Raw genomic sequence first — 17,165 nt, forward strand, 5'->3', positions numbered from 1 at the left:
CTATTTTTGACTGCAGAAGTTATCGGCATACGCATAATATATGTCCAAAGACAGCCACAGCGACATTCTGATTTCCACCACTCAAGTGTAGGGTCGACAGGATTCAAACCCCGCCACGGCGGCAATCTTTCCGCCGCATCACCGCCTAAATTCATTCAACACGGTTTCTGCCGTACTGTGGCAAGATCGAAATCAGTCATCCATCTCGTTGTATGTATATGCTCCGAGGAAGGCAGTGGCTCTAGTAACTAATTGTTTACTGTAAGCGTAGAACGGATCCCGTAGCAACGCGTGAGACTGCATTCCCTAGTGCTAAGAGCGTGGCTCAGCAGTGCAGCATTTCCACGCGCAGCAGCTGGGGCAGAAGGCTCTTGGATATTCAATGAGAGGTGCACGGTTCTACGTAGACACTGAGACATTCGACCGAACCTGCGATAGATAAATATGTCCGGATGATTGCATGTTGGTGACTGAATGTCAGCCTTGCAAATTCTAGGTGTCACACGTAATCCCTTCGGGAGAAGACGCACTTGATCGGCCTACTTTACGAATATTACAGAGTCTCAGCACTAGCGGTTAAACGATGCTCTCACCATGCTGGTCATGAGAAGTACAATAGAACTTGGATCCAGTACACAAATGCCTTCAAAGTCTCAACAGTATTCCAACTCGTTGCGGCACACATATCATAGACATGAAGGAGTTGCTCCCAACTTACTAGAACGCTGAAGGAGTTGCGCCCTCGAACACAGAGATGCAGCGCCACAGAATCCGACACACATGACCCGCAAAATCAACTTCACAGTGTTGTTGTCTCTCTGCGAATGGTAACGGAACGTTGGTGTTGCAGTGCGTACCGGTCTTGTCTACAGCAAGGTCTTAAATGCTGCCTTAACACTTAGCCTTCCGACGAGTGTTTTTGCTGCTCTACAAACGGAACTGGCGCGTCTAATGTACTGTAGCGAGATGCCGATTAAGACCCTTTCTTGAGCAGGTGACTTCAGGAGACGAGGAGACCCACTCGGGGATAGAGCGCCTGTCTCTGCCGTGCCGGCGCGACTTTCCCGGGGGTTTGTCCATCAGCACGTGTGTTCGCCGCAGGAAGAGAGGGAGTTTTTCGTCGAGGAAATTCCAAGGTCGATGGCTTATCTCGTTCCTTGCGTCACCATTCTGAGAGCTGTAACCCCGCGTGGCCACATGCTTGCTGACATTTTCTCCGAGTGACGGAGAATTGCTCCCGTCTCTTCGCTGCTTTCGTAGCCACACCCGCGACCACCATGCCGCAGACAAACATCCCTAGTTGGCACTTTGCCAACGAGTAAGTTTTTCGGGGAGTAAACCACAATTCAATTCCGAACTACTGTGATGCAGTGCTCCCCGGTGGCTACCAAGCAGACACTCGCGCGCGTCCCAGAATCCCAGCGAGAGGCATCGCTCATGGAGACACGGATGACCTCACCGGTTTCTGTGTCCCCTTATGTTTTTGCGAATTTCAGCATAACAGCGAGCGTTGTTTCCACTCTCGGAGGTACCGTTCAGCACGTTGGTCTTTGGTTGATAGTCGGTATTGAAATGTCCCCGAGGAATGCACGCCCTACGTGGTTCGATGAGCTGTGCGCGACCAGCGCATCACAGCAAAGCCCGTTTTCTATGTTTCTTGTGTTCTGCCAGCGCCTCGTCAGCGGGGTATCATTTTCAGACTGTTACCAGCGTGTTGTAGTTTTTTCATTGCACCTTACTCCGTGAACGGTACTCGCGAAGCGTTAGTCGCTCTTGCGTGCAAGGTGCCAAGTACAGAGTAAATACGTGGTGAAACGTATGCTGTACAATTCTTGATATAGTGACTAAATAGGACAGCTGCGAAATTCGTGGCGGATAAGAGATGACAAAATACTTCTCCTTTCATGAATCCTGCCTATATGCCTCGTTGCCAGTACCGCGGATGTTTGTGAAGGCAAGAGCCTGGGAATATCGCTGCTTTTTTTGATACAGTGAGCGCTTGACTGTGGATTCGCTTTCTGTCACCTACGCAGGAAAGGCAGGTTTTCTGTGACGTCTTTCAAGGGCCATAAGCTGGCTTGCATCGTCGACATAAAGTACCCTGAATGCAATAAAGTCGCGATTCTATGTCCAGGGTAAGCCATCGAGCCGTCTGTTAGCGCACCCGCGCAAGATGCGGTCACCTGACAGGCGAACAGGGAAACTTTTCTGAATCTTAAGGACTTGTAGAGATGCGTAACATGTTATAGCAGTCCCACGCAGCTTTAGGTACGGACGTTCGGGAGGTTCTTTCCTGCCGACAAAAAAAACGCAACTCCATGTGGTCGAGTAGTCACGGGTGTATTGAAGGAACGTCTTGGTATTGTGCGCAGAATGACACGCGGGATGACTTGTGTGATCCGCTACTTTGTGCATCGATCAGGTTGTATGCGAGCAAATGCCACGTCCTTCTGACTACTATAGCAGAGGGTCTGCCTGTCAATTCAGTAAGTTTTTGCCCTGCAAAGATTCGTTTCAATAGGAAGAGCCTATGTAAGGTGTCCAGTGTGTGCTGAACCTTGACCCTTCGTACACCCGTCCCGTGCAGAGACAGTCACCGGTGACAGAGCTCTTGGGTTGCACAAGTAAAATCGAATCAAACAGCAACCCAAGGGCCAGCGATCCGAGTGTAGTTGTTACTCGGCGCAAACAGACATGCGTCTTATGAGAGCTCGTTCTGCTGCTGTAAGCGCCGTAGTTTCATCTTTAGCTGTTCCCACGCGAGTGAATCAGAGAATCAGTTCCCTCTTAGCACACGCAGACGTATAAAAAGTGGAAAATCGCGAGTGTCACCGGAATCAGGGAAGCCCGCTTCTGGTGCTTTCAGACGGACCAAAATAATATCTCGGTTTTGAATATTTCACGAGCAAGAAGCAAATGAAGTAGTGTTGTCGGAGTGCGCAGGAAATAGAAATTTCAAGGTTCCGGGGTCTGTCTATGGGTTGGATGGATGCATCGGTATGAAGAGTTGTCCTTGAATCAAAAACACCGAAAAAAAGGTCTCCCGTAACCTAGTTGGATGAGCAGGCTCGGTAGTACTAGCGCAAGCATTATATGCATTCCCAGCAGTAGAAGTTAGTGCCACGTGATTTTAGGGGATAGAACGCTTATCATCCCCTTTCCTTTGGTTTCGTTACCTTTGTTCAGATTCGTTTCGACTTCCGCGGTAACGGAGAGTCTGAGGGAGATGACGACTGGAGCTTTGGAGGCTATGTTGACGAGGCAAAGGATGACTTGCATGCAGTTGTCGACACTTGCTCATCGTATAATCTTGAGGTCGTTTGTATAATCGGTCACTCCCGATCGGCGACGACAGTTCTTCTTCACGCGGCCATGTTTGATGATGTCCCTCTAGTAGTTAGCCTTGCTGGTCGATACGATATGCGACAGGGCCTAGAAAAACACTTGTCTCCTGAAAAATTGAAGGCGTTCTCTGTGCTGACAGCTGGCACGGGAATGGGTAAGCAAGCTGACGTTCTGTCAAGCTCTCTTGAGAATGACAAAGATATTCTGAAGAAGCAAGGCACAGAAGTCGACGAGAAAGTCGAATTTGTTTCCCCAGATGGTCGCAGACGCGTCATAACAAAGAAATGTGTCCTCGATCGTCTCACGCTAGATCTCCGACAGTATTTCTCGCAGATCAAGCATACGAAAAAGATCCTCATCATCCACGGCTCTGAAGATCGAACTGTACCTTGCGAAGACGCCACACAGCTAGCGAATGCCCTTCCTCAGAACAAGACCAAAGTCGTAATTATTGAAAGGGCATCTCATTCTCTGGTGGACAGCCAGGCAATCAAGACTCAGGTCGTCCAGACCATCGAAAACTTCATAGTCGAAAACGGCCTCAGCTGCAAGAAGGCCTAAAATCACTCATCTGCCCGTGTCTGTCTTGTGCATGCTTGCAAGTGGAGCTGTGTACAAATGTATTTGTACCTTCGGTTGTGCACCCGTCTACCACTCGTGGCATGTAAGTGACATGTTTGAAACAAGGGGACGAGCACGCTTCGGTTTTTCCAGCTGCTTTAACAGTGCATTGTGAAGGTGTTGGTGCGAGGAGTGAGGGCTGTGCAGCTTCTCAATGCAGGCTCATCGAAGACAAGCCTCTTTCTTTTCCACATTGAAATGTCTCTGGACTGATGAACACTTTATCTAACCGTTTTTAAGCAGCGCGTTAGCGAGTTATTTCCTCTGAGACGCAGCGTGGCTCGTGAACTTCATTTCAAGCATGAGTCTGTAACCACCGTGGTGCATGTGGTGGTAGGGATGACAACGACAGGAATCGTTTTTTTTTAATTGAACTGCTGCCTCAAAAGGACTTTCGTGGGGCGTGTTACCGGACAAGTTGGTACAGATTTCTCTGCCGCTCGTTGATATCCGTTTTGGTTTTCTTAGCTCACGTGTCCACAACAAGCGCATGCTTCACAGATACATACAGGCGTTTGCATGTTGTTTTGCTAAGGATGACGGCCCGAAAGGATCACATCATAGGCTCATCTGGCCGCAGAGAACACGGATCAGCGTGGATGAAATGGGCTTCTTTTCGCTTTTTCCAGTGCAAAGCACGCAGAAATCGCTGTTCTCTCGTTGGTGTGGCATCTAGAGGCGACTTGAATGTCCGCTCTTTCGCGATCGTGTTGTCTCGGGTGCTCTCAGGTTTGGCGCCTTGCTAATTCCTGTTTTATCCTTGCTTTTACCTCTCTTGTTCACCATTACGATGCGACAGTGTATTTGCTGGCCACCTTCCCACACCAAAGCTTAACTCGCTTCCAAAACATTATCCCTGCAGTACAAGTCAGTTACACTTACCACCAGATTCGTGCGTGGCTGCTGGACGGTATTTTCTTGTTCACACGTGAGTTAGATTGTAAATATGGTCATCGAACGCGCAGACAGAGATGCAAGCGGTCGCTGGCCTTCTTACTTTTTCATCTTGGGTGGGGCGTCTGCTCATCTCAGACCTTGCCGCCCCCCCCCGGCAGTGATGAGCATGCGATTGTGGCACTGCGGAGTTTTTTCTTCACACGATCTTGCAGACACTCTTTGGGAGACAGCACGAACAGGCAATGTCTCGTCTCCTTGCTCGTCAGACCCAGTGGCGACCACACTTCCGTTTTGACGTACTGGGGCATCCACACGTCTAAAAGTATATTTCATCCATTTGAGCTGGGAGAAATGTCCGAGCACTTTTGGCGTCATGTGATCTATCCGCCTGCACGAACAAACGACCCTTGTGTTTGCCCGGCCACTCATAGGTATTGAGTTTCTGCCTAAACAGCCCTTCTGAAAACTCGACGCGCTGTAAAGACGCAGATTCACCGCATTCGCGACGGTCCTTGGTGATCTTTGCCTGGGGGGTTTAAGCCGACAAACCAGGAGGGTTCCCGAAGTCCCTAGAAACTCTTACCCTCTGGGAATCGAAAATTTTGCGGCTTGTTTTGGTTCTAATTGGCGGTCGCACTCCAGACGGAATCCCGGCAACGCCTAGCGCTGCAGTCGATCCAAAAGAACGCCTGTCGCCTGCAAGTTCACTGCGCTCTTCATCACCAGCTCTTTCACTGAAACCCTGGAGTTGGAGAAGATGCTGACATTCACACCAGTCACGCGTCAGCCACAGGATCCAATTCCTCGTCGTTCAAAGCCAGTGCGGGTCGCTCTAGTCGGCGATTCAGGCGTCGGCAAGACGACACTTCTCCAGTGTTATTTAGAGGGCCGGGATTTGAGTTCTAGAGAAGGCTTCAAGGTAAAGGCTGAGCCCACACTGGGAGTCGACTACGCAAAAAAGCGCGTCCGCATCAAGTGAGGAAATGCGACAGAACACTGCAATGAGCGAGCTCGAGGACACGTCGTTCTCGCGGAGTGGCTCCCTTGGGAAAGCAGCCTGTCTCGATCTCCATGAAGTTTCTCTCGATGGATGTAAAGAGACGCACAACTCGACGCAGTGAATTTGTGCATCGGCGCGAGAACCAGGCTGAGAGAACCAGGCTGCGAGAACATGTCTCTCTGAAGTTTCTGTGTCGACGGTATTGTCCGGCGCATTTCCAGGGCAACACGGCGGTCACAGCATGAGGAATCGCGTTTGCCAGAAAGTGCTCTCCGCACTTCGAGAACACCTTACTCGAGAAATCACTCTGTAACATGAAATGCGAAGTACATCTGTCTTTAAAACCTCACACATGCAGGCCGGAACACCAGTGGCTTGCATGGGTTTACCGCATTGCATATATGTATATACATATATATACATATACATATTATATATATATATATATATGTGTGTGTGTATGTACATCTTCACAAACACATGCATCCTGCTCTCGATCCGTTTGTCAATTTTCGGTCGATGTGTACGTGAACCCACTTTGTCCACGTGTTGCCTCTGGAAGAGGTTTGTGACTGCAGCTTCCACGAAGGACTAAATGTGCTCATGCATGCGACCAGAATGCTGAGTTAGTTTTGCGTCTTTGTCTCCTAGGAGTGAAGAGATATGTTTACATTTTTGGAGTCTCTCCGGCGACGCGGCCTTCGACGAGATGCGAAAAGAATTCTACAGAGAATCAGACGCAGTCGTGCTCATCTTTGACCTCACGTCTCGTGCCTCCTTCGACCGCCTTTCTACATGGCTTCGAGATCTGCAGACCCTTCTCGATGATCGCCGGTTCACTCTATTTCTGTGCGGCTACAAAGTGAGGACGAAACTGACAGTTTGCATTCCTTTTAATCAAGCATATATACTAATCTTATCCAGTACCACTTTCTCACACTCACGCACACTCATACGCATTTGTGCAATTATACATATACAAAAACTTACATATATATATATATATATATTTATATATATATACACACTAGAGAACTCGATACCACACGCGTGCTTACACACACTATACAAGTCGTCCAACACAGACCTGTGTGCATGCAGAGAAATGCATTCTCGTGAACAGAGTTGCCGAGACGAGTGACAGCCCTCTTCTCAAGTACACGCTCACACAGTTTTTGTTGAACGGCACGAGCGGAACAGAAAACTGCGGCGAGAGACTTTCTCTTTCCGGTTTATCTGTCAAAGGATTATTTTCGAATTCTTTCTTTTCGAGGCGGACTCGGCAAGCCGCGTTGTCGAGGAAAGCGACGGACGTCTGTGGGCCTTAAAAAACGGCTTGCCTTACTTCGAAGTGTCGAGTGCAGGGGGACAGAGTGTAGATGCACTCTTTGAGAGTTTGATTCTCTCCCTGCCTCTTATTTCTTCTTGAACGAGAAGGCGCAGAGAATGCACAAAACAGCTACGACGTTGAGTTTCTCCATGGACGTAGCTACCAACCGTGGGAGCTTTGTGTGCGGAACTGTAGAGTCTTTTGTACACGACTCGAGCTCATTTCTCGCATATTGCGTTCGTCGAAGGAGGTTGAGTACGCATTCAAAACCATGAGATTGGAACCGTTTGACACGTCCACGAAAGAATCCATATGAGCCCAATTTTCTCCGATACCGCGGTTCCGTATTGAAAGCGTGACGTTTCAGTTCGAATTCCTCGAGCTATTTCTTCAGGACCACACGGTCCCTTTCATATGCGATGTGAGTTGTGACTGTTTCCTTTGACCAGCAAATCTACACTTTAGTGACAAATACTCTCAGTCGCCTTTTCTCTGGGTAGGAACCTCATGCGAAGGTCGCTTTATCAAAACGAAGAGCCTTCCTCGACTGCACATCTTTCGTCTGCATGAGCTGCGTCGTTGCGCGTACGCTTGTTTGTACGCAGCGGCGAATGTTGGAACAGGTACTACTGCCGCTGTCTGTTGATCGAGGTGTACAGTCTGTGAGTTTGAGTTCTCCAGTGCACAAACGAGGACCTTCGTGTGCCTGTTTTACGTGGACGCTTTCTCGTCTGAGTGAGAAAGACGGTTTCTCTGACACACTCCTGCTCGCGAGAAGGTCTCGACACCGTTGCACAGGACGCCTCCAGAAACGGAGAGAGAAAGGCGCCTCAACGCGCAGAAAAAACGAAAGACGCGACTGGAAACTCGTCAAAAAGCGAAAGACACACGACTAAGCAGTCAGACCCGCCAGAGATGTGCACCGACAAAACAAATGTTCTTCTGTTTTTCACACAAAACAACAGAAGAAAGGTCACAGTCGCTCCAGCCACCACGTCCTCTCCTCATCCACTCTGAAGCTATACGCGCCAATACATATACATATGGAAATACACATATGTACATATATATACATATATATACATATATATATATATATATATATATATATATATATGTATTCATGGATGGATAGATACTTCTCCCCATACTGCAGATGCGTATGGATATAAAGGTGCGTAGATCTGAGCGTAGGAGACAGACGTAGACGCGTGGAAGCAGGTGGAAATGTGCATGCACTGGAGCATTGTTTGCTGCTTTAAATTTCGAGTTTCTCTGGGGGCCATGTCTCGAATTTCTGTCGAGCGTGGCGCTGGAAGCGGAGATGTCTGTCTTCTTCATAAGCTTTTTTCTCATCTTTGACGGCCTCGAGCACAGGCGGAAACTGCGCGAGCAGGCGTGTGAGCTGGACGTCTTTCTGTTCGAGATTCAGAAGGGACCAGAAGGACCTGGAGAGCGCATGCAGAAGAGAAAAACGTGATTGATCCATCGGAGAGAAAGAGAAAGGAAGTTGCAGAGAGAGAGGAAGACGCCGCGCTCCTGTCGGCGCCCACGAGCTCAGAAAGGAAAACGCGAAACAACAAACTTACTGGTGAATGGTGGCGACGTTGAGACCGAAGGCCTTGAGCATGCGACGTTTGCACGCGAGCCACCCAGACACCTTGGGTCGGCCAGGTCCTGAAGAAAAACCGAGTTTCCGGTTTCCGTTCGTGATGCAATTTCAAAAGAAGACACACGAGAACAAAGAAACGCTGCCGCCCTCCTTGTGGGCTATCTCCCGTGTTGAAAAACGTTCAAAGGGGAAGTCGCTTCTCTCGGCCTCTCTGTCTCTGCTTCTTCTCTCTCCTCTGTTCGTGTCATTCCTTCCTTACCGAGAGGCAGGAGGTAGTCGTACTCGAGGGCAAGATTCCTCGACCGGACGAGGTGACCTGCGAACCAGCAGTGCTGCTCATCCCACTGGCGACCAGCCGAGCAGTTGATGAGCGCGTCCGTGATGTGGAGTCTCTTCAGCGCAGCGTCCACGTCGAGCTGAAGCAGTTCGTTGCCCTGCAGAAGCGGCGCGCGCGGAAGGCAGAACGTACGAGACAGAAAAGGCGACGAAGGCGGACGGAGGAGAGAAGGAAGGCCAGCGGAACGCGAGGTGGACGCGGCAAAACGGGGGCATGAAGGACGCAGAGAAAGAAGAGAAGTGGAAGACAAGAGACGCAGAGAAAGAGAAAGAAAGAGGAACGAAGGAAGAAGAGAAGGACGGAAAAGAGTGACATAACAAGATAAGAAAAAACACAGAGCAAGGAACTCGAACGGAAAGGAAAAAAACGGACAAAACGAGCACAACCTTCTCCAGCGACACACACGCGCGCCAAACAGATATCGCGTATGTCTATGTCTTTCTCTCTTTTTCTCACTGCCTTCCTTTCACTGTGTCTTTCTCTCTCTTTCTTTGTACAACAAGAGAATGACGCAAGATGGAAAGAAGAGGAAGAGAGGGCAGAGCGACAGAGAAGGCTTGAGCCTCCGCAGAAGAGCGACGCGCTCGGAAGCCGACCGAGGCGATGTGATCCACTTACCTGCGGCTGAGCATTGATGAGGATTTTGTCCAGCCACGACAGATGGAGATGCTTCTGAAACGCGAAGGGAACAGCCTTTTTCACTTCCACTTCCCTCTTCGGCTTCTCCACGTCGACGCAGTACAAAGTTTGATACAGAAAAAACTGCACCCAGCCGCTGTTCTCGAGCTGCTCCAGAGACAGCTGAAGAAAACACTCAAAAGAACGAAAATCGCAATCCATATACCTATCCACCTGGCCCTCATGTGATAATTCCATCGAACCAAAAGCAGCTTGTAAGAAAATTAATCCAATTAAATATGATAGGCATTTAGCCACACATACTACTCACAGAAACGGACACAAACACAGCGGCAATGGAAACATATCAGACATGTACATATATATATATATATATAAATGCACAGACATATGCGTACATACATCTATAGAAATATATATAAGTATATATACATATACATATATACATGTATATAAAAATAAATACAGATATTATACATACATATATATATATATATGGATCGATGTGGATCTGTTGTCTCTATCCTTCCGTGTATGCTTGTCTTCGGGCATTTGGGGAGATTCTTTTTTTTCGAGGAGAGAAGCCGAGCTTCGTCGGCGTCTCCGAGTTACGTTTTCGAGATAGGTCCGCCCAGATAGAAGAACTCGAAACTGCGTGGAACGCATTCCCTCACCGGTTCACAGGCTCGCTGGAGGAAGAGGGCGAGAGTCGATTTCGCCGTCTCGTCGGAGGGAAGACATCTGAAGAAGCAGCAAGGTCCGGTCCACACAGGAAATGGAGAAGAAAAGGAGACGAGTTGTCACCTTGCACCTCTTGGGTCGTCGAACTGACACAGGACGGTGAAAGATCGACCAGGAGCTCACACAGAGCCACAGAAAACGCGCCTTGGGCATTGAAACGAACGCACAGTGCAACCTTGTATTATTTAACTCAGTTAACTAGTATTAGGTTTGACACTCTCTACGAACCGATCTAAAATCGTGACAGTCCGGGACTCGACACACACCAAGGCGGAGAGCTCTTCTCTGAAAGGCGAAGAAAATACGACGAACAGACAGAGACAGAGGTCAAGAGAGAGGGCACTGAAGCAAGAAAGAGGAAAACGCATACAGAGACAGAGCGAAAAAGAGAGAGGGATTGTCGAAGAACCGCTGGTTCATTGGACACAGGAACGATTTGATTTGTTTCTCACAGGTCGTAGCTGCCTTGCAAAGTGAGGGCAAAAGCAAGTCCGGCGTAGTCGAAAGGCATGCAGCCGAGACTGTCATGCAGCGGACTCTTTCTCGGTCCCGAAGAGGACGCAGACTGGAGAGCAAGGAGGCGGCGATGGACTTCCAGAGCTAACTTGGAGACGAGACCAGTGTAGTCGCGCGAGAGCAGATCTGGCGGACCGAATTGGTTGTGGTCTGCAGCGCGAAAAACACCAGGCATCGCTGCTCTCTGCTTCTGAAATCTCTCGCGTCTTGGAGAGACGAACAGCGGCCGTCCTCGCTGTGCGCGTCCTTCCGACAAATTCCTCACCCCAACACAGAGTCACTCTGAAAATGCGTGTCTCGACATCTTCCTACCTCTGCACTGTTCACCCTCTCGCGGTCTCAACGCGAAAATTCTCAGTACACAAAAGGACTGCGTATCTGGAAAAAGGGAACGTGGACTCGCGCGAACGAAGGTTTGCGCTCCAGCGCTCTTCTCCGTCGCTGACCCACAACATGTTCCTACGACTGTGCAGCAGGTAGCAACCTCCAGGCAGAGACCTCGAGCTCTCTCTGCACCTCACCGCCGGAGGGAGAGAGGTATCTACCTGACTGGTGTGATGGAGAAGATCCGTCACCAGGTTTCTGGTTCAAATTTGTGAACGAATGACGCAAACACCGTTGGACCTGTCCATGTGAGAGATGCAGAAGCGGTTCATGCTTGCGTCGACTCACTGGCCTCGCTTTCTGCCGTCGCCTCCTGAGGCCTGGCTACGCACAAGACTCCCTCCCTTTCCGTGCACCGCTCCTCCTTTTTTTTGCGCTCTGTTACTCCCTCGTTCCCCAGTCCTGGACGTCCTTTTCCGGAGGAAAGCGAACCGACTCGCTCTTCCTCCGCGTCTGTCTGGTCTCCGTCTTTCGACAATTCCAAGGTGTCTCTCGGTTGGCTCCATCTGTCAGAGACGTCGCAGTCTGCCTGCACCCTCCAGCACGGCTTCCCCTTCCGCTGCATGCGTCTCGCCTCACCTGGAGCGTCGTCGCCTACGCCCAAGAGAGCCAGCGTCAGAGCCATGTTTGCCAGCGTCGGTGTTCGCCATTTCTGAACAGCGTTCGCGACAAGGGGGAAGGCGAGAGAGAGAAGAGACGCATGCACGAATCGGGAACCGCGGAGGCGAGGCAGAAAGGCGAAGATGGACGAGAGAGAACAGAGCGGAAGGCGCGAGACAGAAGAGAGCAAGAGAGGAGACGAAGGAGAAGAAGAGAAACGCAGAACGACGCGCGAGAGCAGATCCCCGTCTGGATGAGTCGTCCCCGACTTTGTTTCCGAAGAACGTACTTCCAGATTCGCCTCGACATGCTCCAGCAGCGTCGGAAGGAGATGCCATGACCGATACTCGAGACAAGCGAATGCGTAGAGGAGGCGAGGTACCTGGCGGGCCTGCGAGCGTCGTCCGAGCAAGAAAGAAAGACGAAAAGATAAGAAAGAAAAGGCAGGCGAGGTGATGCCCGGAACACACACGGAAACCTCGAATCTCAAAGAGCAACCGTAGATGAACAACAGGTGATACACAACCTAGCAAACGACCTGCTTCGATTGGAAGTCCTCTCAACCCACTGCACAATGAGAGAGAAAAAGCTTTGTCGAAAACGTGGAAGCCATGATCTACCTTACACAACCCATTTGTGCATGTACAGATGTCCATATATGTAATTGAAAGCACGCATTCTTATAAATATATATATATATATATATACATATATATATATACATAAATGTATGAGAGTATCAATGTTGATGATCCTTATATACGAATATGCTTGCATCTATAAGCATATGCAAATCCATATCTTTTTCCACATCTGTATGTGTTTGAAATAAAAACGTAATAGCCAACCAAGTGACGCTGAAACTTTCGACTCCCTCGGACTGAAGGAACAGCTAGATGTTGGCTTAAAACGTCTGAGCACAACATGCGCGCGACTGCCTGCGAAGGGGAGATTGTCGCGTCTTTCTCAAGACGGAACGACGCGAGACGCATGCACGGTTATCCTTGTTCCCCAAGAGAGAAAATAGGGGGAAGAGCTCGCCAAGCCTTCGGAGATTTGTACAGGGAACTCTCATGACTTTAGACTCACGGTGCGAAGCCTCTATGTTCTCTTTTATGGAGCGCGTACAATCCGAGGAAGCTCAACGCATGCAGTTTGCCCAGTCTTCGGCAGAACGTCCCTACCTCAATTAAATGCTTTCGTTCAATCAGGTCGTACACGAGGAACTTGAAGCTCGGCAGCGCTTGAATCACCTGCTTGTCCTTGGTCGCCCTATAGCGAAAACGCACATTTGAATGAGGAAAATGAAGAAACAATCTGAACTAAAGGAACAGGAGGAGTGAGTGGATGTCAAGAAGGCAGAAGTCGCTTGGAAGGCGAAACAGCAAGGAACTCGTTTTGCATGAGGAGGAGCAGAAAGGCCTTCGAGTGAAGAGACGAAAAACGCCTCGGAATGAAGAACAGATGCAGGACCCCGACAAAGAGACAAGGAAGAGACAGAACGGAATTCCGCAGCGAGCTGAGCAAGTCGAGATGAAGCCACACACATCAAGAAGAAAACGCGTAGCGGGCGCAGAACAGAAGGCCGGCGCCTCGCTCTCCCCAACTCTCAACGGGAGTGAAGGAAAAGCAGAAAGTCGAAGACAAGAACAGAGGAACGAGCAGGTCAGAAGCACAGCGAAACCAGAGAGACTGCAGCACGACAAAGAAACCTGTAGAACCTTACCAAAATGAATTAAATCCAAAAACGTTCCCCAAATGACAGAAGCAACGAACCAGCCAGTCATACGCCGGATAGTCGTCCTTCCTCATGTACTGTCGATACAGCCTACGACACAAAAAAAACAGAGCACACACAACAACGTCGACAACGAGATCAAACGCCACCTAAAAGCAGACCTCTTTGCACTGTCAATTTAAATAATATATACATAAATATCTAAATAAATATACATATATATATATATATATATATTTTATATGTATTAATAGACACTTACGTGTATTTATATAAATGTATATATGTATATATATTTATATATATGTATAAATAGATACTTAAGTGTATTTATATAAATTTATATATATATATATATATACTTAAGTGTATTTCTATAAATGTGTGTGGAAAGATATATATATATATTTATATGTGTATAAATAGATACTTAAGAGTATTTATATAAATGTATATATATATATATATATGTATATGTATATTTAAATGCATGTGTGAAGGGTGCAGGGGAAATCGTTACGCAAGGAGGACAGAAGGAGGACGAAGCGAAGATGGCACACTCGGGAGGCAGAGCAGCGGGGTGTGGAAACAGTTCTCCAGCGAAGACTCAGGATTCAAATTTCGACCTCGTTCGGCCTTTCTCTCGTTTGCCCTTCTGCCTCATGTTTTCTACTGGCTCGGCGGGTCGCGGTGCTCTCGGTTTTCTTCGTTTTCGAGTTCTCGACGGACTTGAGAATGGAGCGAGGATTCGAGTGAGCGTTGTCGAGGCGCTTGTGAAAGAACGCCGGCAGCTCGCTGGGCGGCGGAGTGTTGAAGACCTGAAAACATGCGAACCGCATGCGCGACGGCGTTGCCCCCAAAAAAGAGGTCCTCGGCCGCGACAACGCAGCGTGGAGCGGCGACGCAGACGGCGGCAACGAAGAGAGACGCAGGGGAAGCGCAGACGAAGCACAGGAGAGAATGCGAGCAAGAAAACAGAGAGATCAAGAGAGAGAATCAGAAGAAGAACTCGAGAGAGAACAAGAAGAAAAAGAACAGAGAGAAGAAGAGACAGAGGAAGAGACAGAGGAGGAGACAGAGGAAGAGAGCGAACAAGAAGGATAACAAAAGAGAGAGAAGAATAGAGAGGTCAAGAGTGAGAGCAGCAGGGCGATCAGAAAGGAGACCAAGAGAGAGAGAGAACAAGAAGGAGACAGAGGCGAACTGACCTTGATGCGTTTGAGACGCCTTGGAAGAAAAGCTTCTTCGTACTCGCGCGTTGTCATCTGTCCAGACGTGAGCGACGCCAAGACGCCGACGCCCCGAAGCGCCTCTTTCCGCCACTCCGGAGCCGTTGAAGGAAGAGCGAGGGACTGAGAAAAAGAAGAAGAAGAAAAGGGGGGGAGCGAACGCAGAGAACGTGTGAAAAGAGAGGGAGAAGAAAAAGACGCGGCGCAGAAGGACGCCGTCGCCGGCGGGGCTAGTGAGGTCGGAGGCTTCCGGCAAGGAGACAGCGGCGTCGATGGAGAAGAAGCGAAACGCTCGCCTTCCTGTTCATCGCGGGCAGAAGGCTCTGGAAAGGAGGGAGACGAAGAAGGCGCCGGATGCAGTCGCCGTCTGTGGAGAGGAACAGAAGGGAGGGCGTGAGCACTTCGCCTGTGTCTGTCAGGCAGAGAAGAAGGCGACAGAGAGGCAGACGAGAGAGACGAACAGGATGGCGAGAAAGAAGAAGTAAGAGACGAGACAGAGCTCGCGGAGATCAGACGAAGCGTTCTTCTCCCTGGAGAGAACGCAGCCTCCTGCGAGCCTGAACAGACAGGGCGCGTAGCGAGCATCGCGGTGACGGGGGGAAAGGAGGAGAAGTGGAGGGAACGAGAGCGGTGGAGAACGAAGGGGAGAAGAGAAACAAGACTGGAGAGACAAGAAAGGAGGGTTCCCTCTCTCTCTCTCTCTAGCCAGTTTCGAGGACGAACCGCCCGCGCGGTGCTACACAGATCGACAGAGGATGACGGAGACGAACAACTCGACGACTGCAGGAGGGAGAAGAAGCGAGGACGCGAAGGGGAGAAGTCGAGAGAAAGGCCGAGGAAAGCATCAGGCAAGAAGTCTGGTAGAGCACCAAGAAGAGTTTACTGAATGACGTCTTTTCTTTTCACGAGATCGAAGCAGGGTGTCGCATCGATGAGGGCAATCGACGAGCTGCGTCGTGTATCTGAGATACCTTGAGGTTTGTCTCAGAGCTGCTTCTTTCCCCCGCAGATTTCTTTCCAGTTTTCTCCGAGAAAAGCGCCTTTCCTCACTCTTTTCCTCGTTTTCCTTTCCTCGCCTTCCGTCCGTCGATGTGCAGTGCGGTCCCTCTTCTTTCCGGGCGCGGCGACGGAGGAGAGAAAAGAAGACGCGGCGAAGAGGAGGCAGAGTGTTCGACGAACGCGAGAAAAGGAAAAAACGACATCAAAGGACCAGAAGAAGAGAAGAAATCTGTCTGGGAGGTACCATTTGACTCTTTGGATTCACGAGGGGAGGGAAGAGCGCGCGATGAGCAAGGCGAGAGGGCACATGCAGCGCCAGAGGGATCTGCCTCTTCTTCCTGCGCAAGAATGTGCGAGAAGAAGAGAAAAACCTGAGAGATTTCTGACGTTGAATGGCTCCCTCCTTTTTTCTGCTTCTCTCTTTTTTCGGGGATCTCCACAGCTCACCATGCGGCGCGCGACTCTGAGAAAAGTCGCAGGCTACACACCGCGAAAAGAGAGAGAGAGAGAGACGGCGGAAGGCATGCTTCGCTTCTTTCTTGGCTTGTTGCAGGAGAGGATGGAGCGTCGCGGGAGGCGTCTACTTCGAAGTTGAGAACGCAAGTCACTGTGACACAGACGCAGTCTGAAAGGAGGAGAAGAAACAAAGGCTTCCAAGAGAAGACGCGAAGTGAACAGCAGCGACAGGCGCCTGGGCGGGTGGGGGGAGGCTCCGTGTCTCCTCTGCTCCCGCGGTCTCTCTTGTCCTGAGGAGAAGATGGAGAAGAAGGAAGAAGGAAGAAGGAAGCGAAGCAAGATGGGAGAGGAGGAGAGAAAGACGAGGAGGGAACAGATGCGAGAGCAAATGTGGAAGGCAGACGAGCATCCTCTAGACATCGGGGAGTGGAACGAACAAGCCAACCTCCTCTCCTTACAGCCGGTGACTCACTGGGAGAAGAGAGGCGTCCTCCCTGGGAGGACCTTTTTGGGAGAAAAAAGTCAAGAAGGAACCGCGAACGAGAGAGAGAGAGGAAGAATGGCCCTTTCTCTGCCTCTCCCACTAGACGAGACTCGAGTCATTTCTTCTCCTTTCTTCTTCCTTGTCTTGTGTCAAACGCGATCGGTTTCTCTGTTGCGCGCGTTCTTGTTCTTGCGCGCGACTCAACGCCAGCGAGACGAGCTGTCTCTGTGCTTGTCA

At 49.8% G+C, this 17,165-nt stretch overlaps 3 protein-coding genes across 3 annotated transcripts; 2 read left to right on the forward strand and 1 right to left on the reverse strand.

Moving 5' to 3' along the window:
- The first annotated feature begins 1,103 nt into the window (after positions 1–1,103).
- On the forward strand, positions 1,104–4,866 carry TGME49_267050 (hydrolase, alpha/beta fold family protein). Its single transcript, XM_002368743.2, has 4 exons — positions 1,104–1,318; positions 2,034–2,135; positions 2,423–2,486; positions 3,187–4,866. The coding sequence occupies exons 1-4, from the start codon at positions 1,278–1,280 to the stop codon at positions 3,904–3,906; spliced, it is 927 nt and encodes a 308-aa protein (XP_002368784.1). The 5' UTR covers positions 1,104–1,277; the 3' UTR covers positions 3,907–4,866.
- Positions 4,867–5,620: 754 nt separating this feature from the next.
- Positions 5,621–7,292, forward strand: TGME49_267045 (Ras family protein; the record flags this gene model as incomplete). Its single annotated transcript, XM_018781453.1, has 3 exons — positions 5,621–5,838; positions 6,515–6,725; positions 7,137–7,292. The coding sequence occupies 3 exons, from the start codon at positions 5,621–5,623 to the stop codon at positions 7,290–7,292; spliced, it is 585 nt and encodes a 194-aa protein (XP_018636248.1).
- A 762-nt stretch (positions 7,293–8,054) lies between these two features.
- Positions 8,055–16,361, reverse strand: TGME49_267040 (hypothetical protein). Its single transcript, XM_018781452.1, has 13 exons — positions 15,961–16,361; positions 14,969–15,356; positions 14,490–14,578; positions 13,749–13,850; positions 13,207–13,294; positions 12,312–12,413; positions 12,002–12,074; positions 10,975–11,188; positions 10,456–10,522; positions 9,761–9,943; positions 9,065–9,239; positions 8,783–8,870; positions 8,055–8,641 (listed from the first exon to the last, which is right to left on the reverse strand). The coding sequence occupies exons 2-13, from the start codon at positions 15,023–15,025 to the stop codon at positions 8,452–8,454; spliced, it is 1,428 nt and encodes a 475-aa protein (XP_018636249.1). The 5' UTR covers positions 15,026–15,356; positions 15,961–16,361; the 3' UTR covers positions 8,055–8,451.
- Between the last annotated feature and the right edge of the window lie 804 nt (positions 16,362–17,165).

The sequence above is a fragment of the Toxoplasma gondii genome, chromosome IX (assembly GCF_000006565.2).
Source record: "Toxoplasma gondii ME49 chromosome IX, whole genome shotgun sequence".
Taxonomy (NCBI): domain Eukaryota; phylum Apicomplexa; class Conoidasida; order Eucoccidiorida; family Sarcocystidae; genus Toxoplasma; species Toxoplasma gondii.

What these genes read in the sequence shown, in the direction of transcription:
- TGME49_267050 (XM_002368743.2), top strand. Translation starts at nt 1,278, where the DNA reads ATGCCGCAGACAAACATCCCTAGTTGGCACTTTGCCAACGA. An exon ending in GTCGCGATTCTATGTCCAGG is followed by an intron (nt 2,136 to 2,422) that starts GTAAGCCATCGA and finishes TGCATCGATCAG; the next exon opens with GTTGTATGCGAGCAAATGCC. An exon ending in AGGGTCTGCCTGTCAATTCA is followed by an intron (nt 2,487 to 3,186) that starts GTAAGTTTTTGC and finishes ACCTTTGTTCAG; the next exon opens with ATTCGTTTCGACTTCCGCGG.
- TGME49_267040 (XM_018781452.1), bottom strand. Translation starts at nt 15,025, where the DNA reads ATGACAACGCGCGAGTACGAAGAAGCTTTTCTTCCAAGGCGTCTCAAA. An exon ending in GGCGTCTCAAACGCATCAAG is followed by an intron (nt 14,579 to 14,968) that starts GTCAGTTCGCCT and finishes GCATGTTTTCAG; the next exon opens with GTCTTCAACACTCCGCCGCC. An exon ending in ATGTCGAGGCGAATCTGGAA is followed by an intron (nt 12,075 to 12,311) that starts GTACGTTCTTCG and finishes AACGCTGTTCAG; the next exon opens with AAATGGCGAACACCGACGCT.